General features: G+C 37.2%; 1 protein-coding gene across 7 annotated transcripts in view; it reads right to left on the bottom strand.

Moving 5' to 3' along the window:
- The window catches only part of specc1 (sperm antigen with calponin homology and coiled-coil domains 1), a 168,131-nt gene that overhangs the window by 52,211 nt on the left and 100,998 nt on the right, over positions 1-14,922 (bottom strand). For all 7 annotated transcript variants that reach the window (XM_017698959.2, XM_037533264.1, XM_017698968.2 and 4 more), the window contains 2 exons: positions 8,587-8,713; positions 2,945-3,047 (listed from right to left, as the gene is read on the bottom strand). In XM_017698959.2, coding sequence (XP_017554448.2) covers positions 2,945-3,047; positions 8,587-8,713 — 230 coding nt within the window. The remainder of the gene's footprint in view (positions 1-2,944; positions 3,048-8,586; positions 8,714-14,922) is intronic.

Genomic DNA, 14,922 nt, shown 5'->3' with positions numbered 1-14,922 from the left:
GCTTAAACGCTTCCTTTACTTGTTAGCTACATTAGCCTCGTAGCTTTAGTGCAAACCCAAGCAGCAAACTTCAGACACCTAACACATCGTGGCGGAAGAGTAGGAGGAAAACTATTATTTTTTTCATCAAAGTAGCCTTCAAATGTAATTTAAAATGCCAAGCAGAAGCAGGAAGGAATGAAAGTGACCGTTCTCTGTTGTGTTTTGTGTACCAGGGGAGGTTAATAGAGGCACTAACCACTTTAGCTCTCACATATGAGCATGGCAGGGCTTCAGCCCTAATCCCCTCAGGCCTTAATGGGCCGCACAGAGGCTGTTAGCACATGGAGAGACATGGGAACTACCGCTAACACACGCCTACGCATGCACAGACTGTTTGAGACATGCGCTCAACTACAGGCCACAGTGCTCACATGTGCGTGCATACATACATACAGGACATGAGGTCATAAATATGTCATATGTATTATATATGTAAACATCTATGAGTAATACAATAAAGCCTAACCCTAAATATAACCCTATCCTTAACAGTAAAAGAAATGGCTTTGCTTAAAAAATGGAACTTCTAGCTTTTGTAAAAAAGCACTTTACATCCACAAAGCAGAAAGTACATTCACTCACAAGTAAACACATGGATACACTATGTCCTTCTTGCTCACAATTTTATGCAATTTCTTATGTTAATTATTTTGCTCCGAGAATAGAGAGATAATTTGTGTGGCATCATTATCTGGTCATTTCTTCTCTGAAGAGCATTTGTTTTATATTCAGGGTTCTCCATTAAGCTTTCTGCCAAAGAGAACTGGTGCTTCTAAATTGAAATAAACAGGAGGGCACAGAAAAATCTATCTATTATGACTCTTAGTCAGAGATGTTTAATTCAACAGTCAGCTTTCTCCTACACTGTTCAAGCCATTAAGAATTATCCAGACAATGTTAAGAACGATCATTTTCAGTCATTCTGTGTTTATTATGTTCTTTCTTTCATAATATCTGTGTTTTGTCTAATTAGTACAATTAGTCTTTGTACTAGTAGATCTTATTTGGCCTACAAGCCTGTTTGCTTGACAGTCATTTCTTACTGTGATGTCTTGATACCTTCACATTTACTGTTTTACACTGCATTTAAATATAAAACAGCCCTGATTTACTGATCTTTACAACACAACTCTGTAAAACTCATTTCCCCTAGTTTTAACTTGTCAATGCAATCAAATGAAGCGCTCCATTCAGGAGATTTTTTTGTTGTATAAGAGGGCCGTCTAGCCTCTAGTTATTTGGCTTAGCATATATTTCAGCAGTCTGTTTAAATTCTAGTGCATAAAATCAACACTCGGCTTTAATTTGATAGGGCTGTTTTGGAAACAATGCTGGGACATGTGCTGCAAACATGCAGCTGAACTCTGATTAAATACTTCTACAAGCCAAAAACATAGCATAACATTAACACCACAATACAACATAATAACTCATTATCTTAAAGATTTTTTCTCCTCATCTTCTCTTTTTTGGCTTCAGATGCATACAGTCTTTTTTGGGACATGATTGACTGTTGTATTGTTCCATCACTCAAATATCTTACAACAGCATAATGGTGCAGTAATAACTGACAGCCATGGAGCTCAAAGTAGCTGCTTATGTTGCTTATTACGCAGAGCCAGCACTGTTTTTAACTAAAATGTGACACTTGACAGCTATGCGAGTTTGCTATTTAGCAGGTTAGTTAGGCTTCTTGTGGCAAGCATGACAAGTCAAATTGTCAAAACAGTAGCATTCAAGACCAGTGGCATGCATCACTGAAAAATAATCTAGACATTTATATCCATGCATAATAAATAGGCATAATGAAGTGGCTGGCTTCACAGGTCAAAATCTGTTATTACACAAGTGCTCTTAAATCAAAATTAAGTCTGCATTTTTTAGAAGGAACAAACATAGAATCCACATATTGCTCAGTTAAACCAAAGGAACAGGACAGGTTGGTTTGGTACAGAAAGACTGTACAAGCATATTAAGACTTACCGTCATGGCCACTTCTGATTACTAATCAAAATGTATTTTATATTCATTCCCTAAACTGCAAGGCCCACACTTCACTATCAAAACTTCAGGACATACATATTAGTTTCAAAGCAGTTACAAAGTAATTACTGAGTAATAAGCCTGCTGTTAAAGTCTTTACTGCCATGGCAAACAAGCATGATTTCTTTAAGCTGTCTGTCATTGCATTAAATATAATATATGAACATGAATAAAGTCCATTTTTATTTTTTCACGTTTACCATTTTGACAAAACAAACATATACAATCCATACCATGTCTTTGTATTGTCACTTTGATAAAACAAATCAATATTAAGGCCTCTCTCAAAAACTATCGCAGCGCATTCAACAATAAAAGCAGCACTGTGCTTCTTTTATACAGTGACAGAAAACACAGGAGCACACAGAAAGCTCCAGCTCCATGTGATGATGCATTTTACTAAGGCCAACATAGACATAGCTCAACAATTCTGGGGGGAGATTTTAAAAGACTACAACAAAGTTTTACAACTTAATCTCTTGCATCAGCAACTGCATTGGCTTCTATTATAAGTAGGTTTTGAGATAGACTTTTTAAACTATTCTCTAAGTACAGGAAAAAGTGTAGAATTAACTGTCTGTCCTCACTGTCTGATACTGATACACAGAATAGCAGTATTCTGCAATACACTGTGGTACTCCTTTAATGATTTAAAGGGCACAAAGCCAAATGTACTGGAATTACACATATTAGGTAAGAAAAGTTAAACAATGGGATGAATGAATGTGTCTGCAAGGAATTCTTGTGAGGAAAAAAATAGATAATTGATAGCAGAGAGAGAGAGAGAGAGAGAGAGAGAGAGAGAGAGGGGGATCAGGGTGATGTGAGTGGATGAAAGGTCAGGGCCTGTGCTCCTTACCGGATAGCATTCTGTTTTCTTCTGGCACCACTTCAGTAGAGCGTTCCGCTTAGATCCTCCATACTCCCGCGCCAGAGCAGCCAGAGGGTCTGTTCTTTCCACACTAACACCAGGGGACAAACACGCACACACATACATGCGGTCACTCACACTGCATCTGTACTTGTCCGAGCATATGTGTGCTCAAGGGATGTTTATTTGAATTTATGAGACGGAATTTATGACAGCTTGCAGGAAGTACAAGTATGACTTAGTGTGCATAACCTAGATACATAAATGCATTTAAAAATGTTTGTTACTTACAGTAAAAGGTGGCACAATTGCACTTTTCTGATATCGATACGATTTCTTGGTCTTTGAATTCACTTGAATACTTAAAGAGTACTTGCACTCTAGCTGATTTTTGTCAGAGGTTTGTTGCTTCGTAATAATAAATAACACTTTTACACTGTCAAAACATTATCATTATTGTGGTCACTTCGGCCACTGCAGCGCCCCCCTCTGGTTCTACTCTGTAATAGGCAGACATGACTTAGATCAAAACTGGAGTTTAAATCTACGTCACAATAATGTTAATCAGTTGACCAATGTCACCACCTCCTGTTTTGATATGAACAAATACGAGTTTACAACATTACTGTCAACGTTAAAATGTGTTATTTTAATAATCTTATACTGTGTTAAGAACCACCATAACAAATCACACAACTAATCTGGAAGAAGGGCAATGTACTATGCTTTTTCACCTGTTTAAACAAGAAATGTGCCACTGGCATGTCTATGGGGTTTTCAATGTAATATCAGTGCTAAGTTAACAATGGGGAATGTTACTTTCTGCACCATGTAAGAAATCTGTTTTTATCACCCTGTAAAGCCTGAAATAGTCATTTTAAAGTCGTAGTCATCACATTTGAACTTTTTGGACCACAATATGCATATTTAAGTATTACTGTCACAAGCACAGTCTCAAAAAAGGTCTGGCTCAGTGTTTATGTCTCACATGTAAACATTATACTGATGAAAGGAGGAGGTATGACGTACAACAGACTTAGAAAATATTCTTCTGCGGTTTTGGAAAAAAGTCTCCAAATCCACTTACACACACAGTTTAGCTTTAAACACAAGATGAGGTCAGATATTTGTAAGTTCAGGTAATCACGCACATTATGTGCATCCTTTTTGTTTTAATTCTGGTAAGTTTCTCTTCCTTTCTCTTTTTCTTAATGTGTTATTCATTATTCAAGAAAGATCAGGCATTTTGTAAGAACATATTAAAAGCGAGTTTCAGGCTGGAATGCCCCTTTAAGATGACTACTGAAAAGTGATGTGCTTAAACTGCTCAAACAAACACTGTTTAACTGCTCAAGCAAATACTCTGCTACCCTACAGGAGAAATGCATAGCCACAACATAACTTCTACAAACTTGCCGCTATTCCGTTCTAACCTCTTTCATACACAAAAAGCAGAAATAACACAGTGCACATGTGTGCAAAATTTAAAAATGTAAATAAAGAAATCATAATTCTGGTATTTTATGCTCCGCTAGCTGTGTCTTATACTTCTGTTAACATTAGAGTAAAGACAGTTTTTCAAATATTTATTCATGTTTAGTGAAAAAAAAACATTTATGAGTGCCTTCCATCTTACATTAAGAAACTTAAAACCAAATAGTGTTAGAGAAAATGATGTTTTAAACAGTGGTTTCCTGATAGTTTGGGTAGATTTTAAACAGCAGGTTTTGGATCAATAATGATTTGATAGTATTCTTTTCCAAACAGTTATTAAAAGTGTGCACTGAGGCTCAGCACTCCCTGCTTTACTAAAGCTACTCCATACTTCATTATTCCTGCACATTGTGGTTTATGTGTGCACTGAGGCTAAAATGTCACAGCTATCCTTTGACGCACTGGGCGTGTATGTAGCTGAGTTTTGGACAAAAGAGTGTGTTCAGTGAAATTAAACAGGGATTTTACCATAGCACATGGTACAAAATGCTTCACCCACTAGCTGAAAGTGAAGGTTTGGAAACATTTTGCTGAATTGCTGACATCTCAAAATTATGTCTTATTTTCTGCAAATTATTATTGTGTTAAACACACTTTCTCAACAAGTTCATTTTTTCAACGTCAGTATTCTGACTTACTAAATCATCATATCATCATTTAAATAAATCACAGCTTGAAACACGAAGGCCAAAAAGTCTTTTTCTTCTGCCTAGTGGCAACAGGCTTTCAGATGAAAGCATATGAGCCAAACGGGTTTATTCTGTGCTGCTCACATCTGAATTATGAAGTTGCACCTGTGTTCATTTGTCTAGACGTTCTCAGTAGATATCCTGCTAAATTGGCCATAAGGTAAAGTGTCTGTAGACTTTCTGTAATTAGCTCCTCTGTTAGCAAATCTGTTCATGCTGATGTGTACCGTAATTTATGTAGGACTAAAAATGTGAACTAGCGGCAGTACGCAATAAAAGATAATCACAGTGTGTGTGTGTGTGTGCATGTGTGAGAGAAAACTAGTCTGTAGAATTTCGTGGGAAGAGTGAAAAGCACTAAGGACATTGCACTTAAGTCACACACTGGAGTCTAGAGATTGCTCTTAGGCTAACAGCAGTGTCTCTGTGTAATACTAAACAATACTGCAAAGCTCTAAAACGAATTCACTAATTCATTAATTTAGTCCATCTCATTAGAAAACACCTACCTTGTAGGTCCACTCACTGGCTGCTTCATAAGCTTCAGTGACATGAACTTGTGTCACAATCCCTGCTATTGGAGATCTATTTTTATGAAGACTTTATCTCCAACCCTAATCGACCACTCCTGTTACATCTAACTACTGTCTTCAGTAGTCCTGGATTGGCTGAATGAGGTGTGTTAGGTTTGAGTTGGTGGTGAAACCTTAAGAAAGATAGATCTCCAGGAGCGGGGGTGGTGAAAAACCCCGTAGAAAACTTCCCCAAGCAAAGGTTCGGAACATCATAATGTCTAACTTGCTTCATGTTTCAGTGCCATATACTGTTTACTGAAGTAGCCTAGTAGTTATATCAACATCTTATACAGTCAACAACTGAATGTCAAATCAAATACAGTACAATTCAGTAATATTTCAAGAATATTTATGGTCAGTTTTCTCTTTTTAGAGCACGGCATGTGAAATAATCATCGCAATGCACAGACCTGATTGGCTGAGTAGCGTCACGTGTGATTTTTACAACGCATGCAGTTGGTCTGTGAGTCTCCCAGGCCGCTAAACCAGTACCATAAATACTAGTTACGCTGAGTAAAATAGGACCACCCAGTAATAATTCTCCTTAGTTTATCGGTTATAGGTCCAGGTCCACATAGGGCAGCGTCTGGGTCCGGATTTGGACTGTGGTCTGCCTATTAGTGACCTCTGGTCTAGAGGACTGCTAACACAAAAACAGACAGCCTACAGTCTCTCATTGTACATCAGGAAGGTAGATGGGTAGCTGGAGGTAGGTGTTTACAATAAAGTTGCCAGTGAGTGAGTGGAATATAATAGCTCTGTTAGTGGAATGTGCTAATGTTTGATCACCCTTAGATCTTTGTAGGACACAAACAACACTGTGGCTTTTATAATCATCAGCTCAAAAAGAAGCTTTCTGAACTTACAATGAACTACTGACGAACTTTAATACCATGGGAATCATTGTAACAGATCTGGATGCAAGGCTGCTGGTATGTGTTTTTATGTGAGAAGCTCATATGATTATACTGTTTACCTTTTCTTGCTGAATAATGCCATTTAGCAGCTGTGCATCATGTGAGAACCTTTAAAAGCTGTGGAGCTTGCCATTAGCCATTTTAGCAAGTGTGTGACGTTACATGTGAACAGTAGGGAACCCTCTGGGCCTTCTAGGCATTCAGAGAAGGCCTAATGACTTCTCTGAAATACAAAAAACATGTCTGTGATGTTCAATTCATTTTTATTTAATCAGGGTTCATGCACTTAAGACTGGAATTCCATTAATTTTCCTTGAAATTTTCAAGCCAAACATGTAGTGTAGTGCAGAGTCTCTCTTACAAAGCAGTTTGTGTTTGGTTTTTAAATTTTATTTTGGCCACTTTACTACTGGTTGCTAAAAATCCATAAAAATACATTTAGGTAGCAAGAGTTCATTTACTTTATTAATGCGAAATGTTAATATCATCCAAATCCAAATGTCTAATTTAACTAGACAACTCAATTGCTCTGAGAGGAAAAACATCTACATTTTTCTAATACTGAAACATCACAAGTACTCATGACTAGCAAGTCAGAATGCAATTTAACTGGAATGACATTAATATTCCATATATTCACAGCCTATGTATCTTTTTTGCCCCACATTCTTATGTAAAAAGTGTTTAGCAACTCATCAAATCATGTATCAGCCACGCACTGCATACATATCACAGTGACTAGCCTGACACTGTATTATTCACATTGTATTAAGCTTAGCTACATTAGATACTGAATCCAGTTAGTTCACAATAACAAAGAACGAAGTTCTGTTTGGACAGGTTTAGTTTTACATGGTGAGGGGAGGTAATACATTCCTTATAGTACCAATGTTTCTTAATGATTACATTCCCATCAGAATCCACAATGTCAGTAACATTTTAGGTAATTTTTTAGGAGAAGGATGCAGTGAGACTTTTAGTACTGTTCTGCGGTGCAGACTGCACTGTGATTCATAGTGCAGACGCTAACTGCTGAAAAGCATCTGAAAAGCTGCTTTTGTTTGGCTTGTTAATTTGCTTTATCCAGTGTTTGACTGTTAAAACGTTTGAACATACTGACGTTTGAACGTCACCCCTTGCTTAGTGGGATTCGTGCTAGTCAATGTCAGTAAATCAGCTAGTCTGCGCACAGCTACATTAGTCTCTGGTCTCACTGTGTCATTTTTCAGATCTAGACTCTTCAGTATTTCAATGAGATGAGATGACAAATCACACTTATTATTTTCCATGACTTTTCCAGGATTTTAATGACCATATAAACACTGTTTAATATGATAAGTCTTGTTACAAGTACAGTAAAACTTTTATAGTTAAATGTTAGTTAAAAACAAAAGGGTTCAATTCTTCAAACGCCCAAAGGAAAATTATCCAATCAGAATTTTTCTAGATACAGTCAATTGAGCTTTCCAATTTCTTAAGACTTCAGAATTGAAACGTGTGTAATGTGCCTAATGTACCAGACTAATCACCAACATAATGAGGAACTGACAGTGGAACCAACCAATCATATTGCAATTTACAATTTACAAGTGCTACAAAGTAAAATATATGTTAGATAATTATATTAGATATATTATATATATATATATATATATATATATATATATATATATATATATATATGTGTGTGTGTGTGTGTGTGTGTGTGTGTGTGTGTGTGTGTGTGTGTTAAATTTAAGCTTCAAATAAAGCACCCAGTGTCGTGTTGAATCTAAAACAGCCAAAGAAATGTTAATGTGAATCATTGCTAGCTTAGTGCTGACATCCTTAAACCTCTTAAGAGCACTAGTAGAAATTAGCACTATCACAGCTGTTTTTTTGTTTGTTTTTTGTTTTGAGTTTGACATTTATGGCCTGAACTGAAGACACAACATGTGAGTATACATGAGCCTTACTTGAGTTTGCTGTTAGCTCGGTTATAAGAGAATGAAGAAGTTCTGCTGCTCAGTGCTGCTGGAGTCTTGATGACTGACTCGAGGGATGGACTCTTCCTCATCAGAGACGACGGCTTTAGCTCATCAGCTGAAAATAAGAGAATCAGAGAGTTAATTGGCTAAAAGTGTGAGAGGGTCTAGCTACATTCCTGGATAATCACACCTCTGTTTGCGGACTTTCACATTTTAATAAGGTAGGTCCAGGGAATTCCAGTGGTAACGAGCACCCCATAGTTAAGCACAATGGGTCAAACAATGTCCATCTATGCTGAATGAAGCTCTCAGACAAGAGAATGCAAGTCAGATTTTTTTTTGTGCACATAGGCCTTCATGCATCAAAGGGTGAGTAGTCAAATATGATCAATGAGCCATTTTCAACTACAGATTCAATATGCATCCATTTCATCTTTGCTGTATCTGTGTGGTCAATACCATGTCAGGATGGAGTTGAGTGAAATGGCTGAAAAGATTTGCATGTATGTCATCAGAATCAATATCATTATTATAAATCATAATGTCAATAATAGCAATACAGTTAGAAAAGGTTTTCCAAAATAGCTATACAGTGAGGAAAGGTTTTCCTTGCTGCATAACATTGATCTAACAATTCCATAAACATGTCATGGCTAATGTCACATGCTGTTATGAACTGTTGTGACAGATTATGTCCAGTGACACAACATTTCCAGTAACTGTCCAGTAACTGTCATAAAGGATGTAATAATTTTTACTGCCACTTAATGTTTTGCAAGTCTGTTTGATGTGTTCTTTTCTGTTCACTTAAAAGAGGAAAACAGATATTCTAACAAGGCAACACAAGATGTTATCCATAGTGTTTGGATCTTTCTTCCCTGCATGTTTCACAAAGTAGGACCACAAGATGACAATGGGTTTGAAATTGTGCCACAATTTTAGCAAATAAAGTGTGGGCCGTCTTGTCTTGTCTTGTTGGAATAAACAGATCAAAAACAGTTGCTAAACATTAGCGGATGACATGCTTGCATGTGAGCAATTCTTCTGAGCACCAGTGTAACTGCACACACAGAAATCTTTGTGTAAAAGTACTTCAATTTGAATACTGCCAACATTGTGAAAAACAATTTGTCTTTTTGATCCTTATCAGCTCATTAGTCTTTCAATTGAGTAATAATTATTAATAGCTAGATGTTTACCAACAAAGCATGCAATCCTGGAAGATTTAGCAGTCCTAGCCTCCAATTCTAGTAGGTAAAATATCGCCTGAATTCATATAGCTACTGCTGTAACGTCAGGCCTTTTTTTGATTGATGTCTCTCATTGTTATAGCAAACCACAGGGACAAAGGGCATGTTAAAAAATGAGGCAGGAATTCAAATGGGATTCATGCTGTTCACTAAATAGTTTGAATGAATTGACTAAAAGGAGTTCAGTTTTCTTAATACTCATTTTAAATGAACTGGATATGGCCTGGCTAAAGCTAACATCGCTTGCTATGGGGTGCTTCGGCCAGCGGACCAAATCAGTTTCCGCCCTGAAGAAGTCACACTCATATGTCTGAAGAGTGCGTCCCTCAAACAAGCCCACAGAATGCGGTGTGAACTCAGGCACTGTCTGAAGGACGGACTCACTAAGATTGTACACTGGTTGTATACAATTGTATGCAAAAGTCTGAACATTCCTAGTCAATTTGACATGTTGAGTTTCTATGTGAAAATCCTCTACAACAGTTGGATATGCCAAAGGATGCTGGGGGTACAAATATTCATATGTTTCACTTCATATAATCTTCGTTTCATTAGCTGGCTGCGCAATCATACAGGGAACTATATGGGTACTTCTTGTTCAGGTATGAACAAAAGCTCCTCACTGAAACTGCTACAAGTGGATCTATGAATGCTGAGTTTAATGTAAATCTTTGTGCTGTGACACACATACAGGAGTGATGAGTGAATAGTGAATTTTATAACATCCAGCACATCACAAATCTGTGCTCTAATAGGTATTTTGCTGTTTTGTTATTATTTGTATAAAAGGCTGTGTTGGAGACGAATGCATTTCACTCCAGTCCACTCTGCATTCCGGAGCAACTAACTTACACATCATTCCATGGTTTACTGTGCGCCATTGTTGGCAAGAATGAAGTGAGAATCGTTTACTCTCTTAATACTAAGTACTTTAGTTAGTTTCACCTTCACAGATGCAGTTCAGTTAACAGTTGGGGTGAGAGTTTAGTTTGTAGCTGCTGTGATTAGCACTTAGCTGTTAGCATTTTGGTTATGTTTCTAATGCTGGTTTGAGCTGTAAGGCTGTTAAAACCAATTTTATATTGTGAGATTTATTACATATGCACCACTGTGCATGTTAAGTGTAAGGAATGGGGGGGGGGGGGGGTTATTTTATGCAATTTTTGAACACACTTTGCATTTAGTCATTGAACTAAATCAATTGGAAAAAATAAAAAAACTAAATAAATGCATAAAGCTTTAGCATATAACTATAAGTGGGTGATTCTCCATTTGGAGTGGGAATTCAGGTGGATACATTTTTAAAAATCAATTTATTTCATTCTAAAACTAAATAATCTTAATGCATGCATTAACATCTCCTAATGCCATATATGCAAAAAGGAGAGCTCAATTCCAAACACATTTTACAGTCACTGGTGTTGTATGAGTATGGTGTAGCGCCAATGACTGTGACACGAGTGACAATCTGGTTAAAATTGAGGATTTTGTAAATCGGCTGACTCTTTGGCGGTAAGGTGACCTTGTGCAACAATTTAAAATATTTAATAAAAATGATATTTGGCAGTATTTTGACACTTTTTCAATTTTCCTTACCCAACCATTAAGGCACATAACACTGGTGACACATAGAAGTCATGTGCTACCTGATTAACAAAATTATTAATAAATTAATGAAATATAGTGAGCAAGTGTGGACTTGCCTTCTCATGCCTCGAGATGCTTCCTCTGTGATGAGCCTTGACTCAAGACAGCAGTTTAATAGAGTTGAAAATACTATGTTTAAAAATATAAAATAAGAGTCTTAACACCAGTAAACAAAATGTCAAATGATTTTTCAAATATTTTTGAAATGTAATATAATTTTAATGATATAAAAAGTAAATGTGAATTTGTTAACCCTCTTAAAAATTGGTTTTAAAAGTTGAAAATCAGAGGAATCATAAGGGAAAAGTATTATTTAATCTCAGGTTATGTAAATACCAAATGTACATACCAACTTTTGGAGCTGTGCCAAATATTTTTAGCACGGTCACCTTTGTGACGTGGTTTCCACCAGACATCCTAGTGGAACTAAAGACTCAGTCTTAAGCAAACTTTAGTGTAGTGTTTGTGTGTTAATCCGTGACTGGGTAGATTTTCTAACAGAGGACAGCAATGTCTCATGAACTTGAGGAATGCTTTCCTTTTATTGGCTCACACCCGAATATATTTGGGTGCATGTAATGTAAATTATAGGCATATGAGAGTATGCGTGGAGTGGAGCATGTCATTTGCAATGTGTAGATAAGGGCCTAAATACAATGAGTAAAATAAGTATTTGAACACCCTGCGACTTTGCAAGTTCTGGCTTGGCCACTCCAGAACCTTGATATGCTTCTTATGGAGCCACTCCTTGGTTATCCTGGCAGTGTGCTTTGGGCTATTGTCATGTTGGAAGACCCAGCCACGACCCATCTTCAATGCTCTAACTGAGGGAAGGAGGTTGTTCCCCAAAATCTCACAATACATGGCCCTGGTCATCCTCTCCTTAATACAGTGCAGTCGTCCTGTCTCATGTGCAGAAAAACACCCCCAAAGCCTGATGCTTCTACCCCCATGCTTCACAGTAGGGATGGTGTTTTTGGGATGATACTCCTCATTCTTTGTCCTCCACACACGGCGAGTGGAATTAAGACCAAAAAGTTCTATTTTGGTCTCATCTGACCACTGAACTTTCTCCCATGACTCCTCTGGATCATCCAAATGGTCATGGGCAAACTTAAGACAGGCCTGGACGTGTGCTGATTTAAGCAGGGGAACCTTCCGTGCCATGCATGACTTTAAACTATGACGTCTTAGTGTATTACCCACAGTAACCTTGGAAACAGTGGTGCCAGCTCTCTTCAGGTCATTGACCACCTCCTTCCGTGTAGTTCTGGGCTGATTCCTCACCTTTCTTAGCATCATTGATACACCACGAGGTGAGATCTTGCAAGGAGCCCCAGTCCGAGGGAGATTGACAGTCATGTTTAGCTTCTTCCATTTTCTAATAATTGCTCCAACAGTTGATCTTTTTTCACCAGGCTGTTTGGCAATTGCCCTGTAGCCCTTTCCAGCCTTGTGAAGGTCTACAATTTTGTCTTTGGACAGCTCTTTGGTCTTAGCCATGTTAGTAGTTGGAGTCTTACTGATTGTGTGGGGTGGACAGGTGTCTTTATGCAGCTAACGACCTCAAACAGGTGCTTCTAATTTAGAATAATAAGTGGAGTGGAGGTGGACTTTTTAGAGGCGGACTAACAGGTCTTTGAGGGCCAGAATTTTTGCTGATTGACAGGTGTTCAAATACTTATTTGCAGCAGTATGTAAATAGGGACTAGCGCAAGCATGCTTGTTTCCATGAAACAAAAGCTGATTCATCATTTGTGCTCAGATTCCTGCTCATTTCGATGCCATAAGATGCTTTTATAAATCGGGTGTGAAGCAGTTTATTTGTTATTCCAGGCGCTACAATCTCTGCTTTTTTCCACACAGCCTCTCCTTATTATTTTAATAGAAGCTGAATGGTTAGACAGTGTGACTTCAGTATTGAGTCAATTTACTGTGAAAGCCCCACCAGAGACATATAACATGACTACAGACAGCTGGGTCTGAGTCATGTCTCTTATTGCGAGTCCTGCTGAGGGCGTAAGAAATGTCAGGCTCACATGGAACCCTACCATGATAAACAACTTATAACTGCACTGCGGCATGAACTCTCATTTACTTAGTTACATGTAGTTAAAAAAGTGCACTTCCCTGAGTATTTTTAAATATTAATACTTCTACTAATACTCAAATATACTTTTAAAATACGTTATTAAAAACAATAGTGTTCAGACATAGGATAATTGCAAGGATTACGTAATGATCTATTTAAACTAAAGGCATTAACAGAAGTAGTAATAAGCTAAATGTATACAAAATCATCATTTATAGGGTCCTTTCTATCAGGATATGGCTGCACTAAACATAAGCCTTACATTTCAACTTCTGAAAATAAGACTTTTTTCAATGTTGTTTTTAAGATCTTTGTGATTTCATTTAAAGCGAAGTTGAAAGATTTAGATGTATCATGAGTTTAAATTTTAATTAAAGCAACTTCAATAAAAAGTGCCACCCCACGTTTTCAGGGAAAGATTAATAAAATTCAGAGTTTCAGAGGTACGTACACTATGCCACACAAAATGTGAATAAGAGTTCAATGTAAATAAGAGCTATTCTTAAAAGCTCCACAGCAGTGATAACAGCACTGTAGTTTTAACAGTGTGGTATTTTCGCCGTCATCCTAGACAAGAGGCAATCAAATTCCACATGTAAATAAGGTCATACATATTAAAGACCCAGGCCAAGTGAAGCTCCAGCTGGCAATTCAGTCAACTGATCCATGCAAGTACATTCTGGGGGGGGCATGGGTTTAAGCTTAAACTTAATTTAATTTACAGTATTTCGCAAATACTCATATTAAGAAGTACAGCTATCATATTTCAGAGTAAGTCAAGCCTGGTGTTAAGAGTTTTAAAGCAGCCAAAAATACTAGCTTTACTAGAGGCTTGAACTCCACTATGCTATCTAAAACTGTGAGTTATGCCTCTTTTTAAAGGCAAACCTACTTTTTCAAAAATTATGCATTGTCAAATCATTAAAATGCAAAAGTTCTTCAGAGTGGTTTGATATGAAATGCTCCATTCTAGAGAATCAGGAACCAGAATCATGAACCAGATGTCCACAACTTTTAACCTTTGCAAGTTCCCTTACAGAAAGTTATTAAATAAAATGGCTATGATTACACAGACAAATATATTACTTTATAATATGTCTGAGACTAGCTTTTGGCTCAAAACATGTTTAGTTTAGTCTATTCAAAGTGGAGGGGTACATACAGAGCATTCAAAGGCAAAACAGTCCCCAAAGAAAACTTTGCTACTCTTTGCCATGATCAGTATTACATATAGAAACTAAGAAGACATGCAAGTTCACTGTTTTGCATAGTTAATAAAATTCCTATATTTGCGTAATGGCTATATTAGACATTGTGACCCCTGGTTCCATTTCC

The sequence above is a fragment of the Pygocentrus nattereri genome, chromosome 23, assembly GCF_015220715.1.
Source record: "Pygocentrus nattereri isolate fPygNat1 chromosome 23, fPygNat1.pri, whole genome shotgun sequence".
NCBI lineage: Eukaryota > Metazoa > Chordata > Actinopteri > Characiformes > Serrasalmidae > Pygocentrus > Pygocentrus nattereri.
Note: the sequence above shows the minus strand (reverse complement) of the source record. Positions and strands in the feature narration are given on the sequence as shown.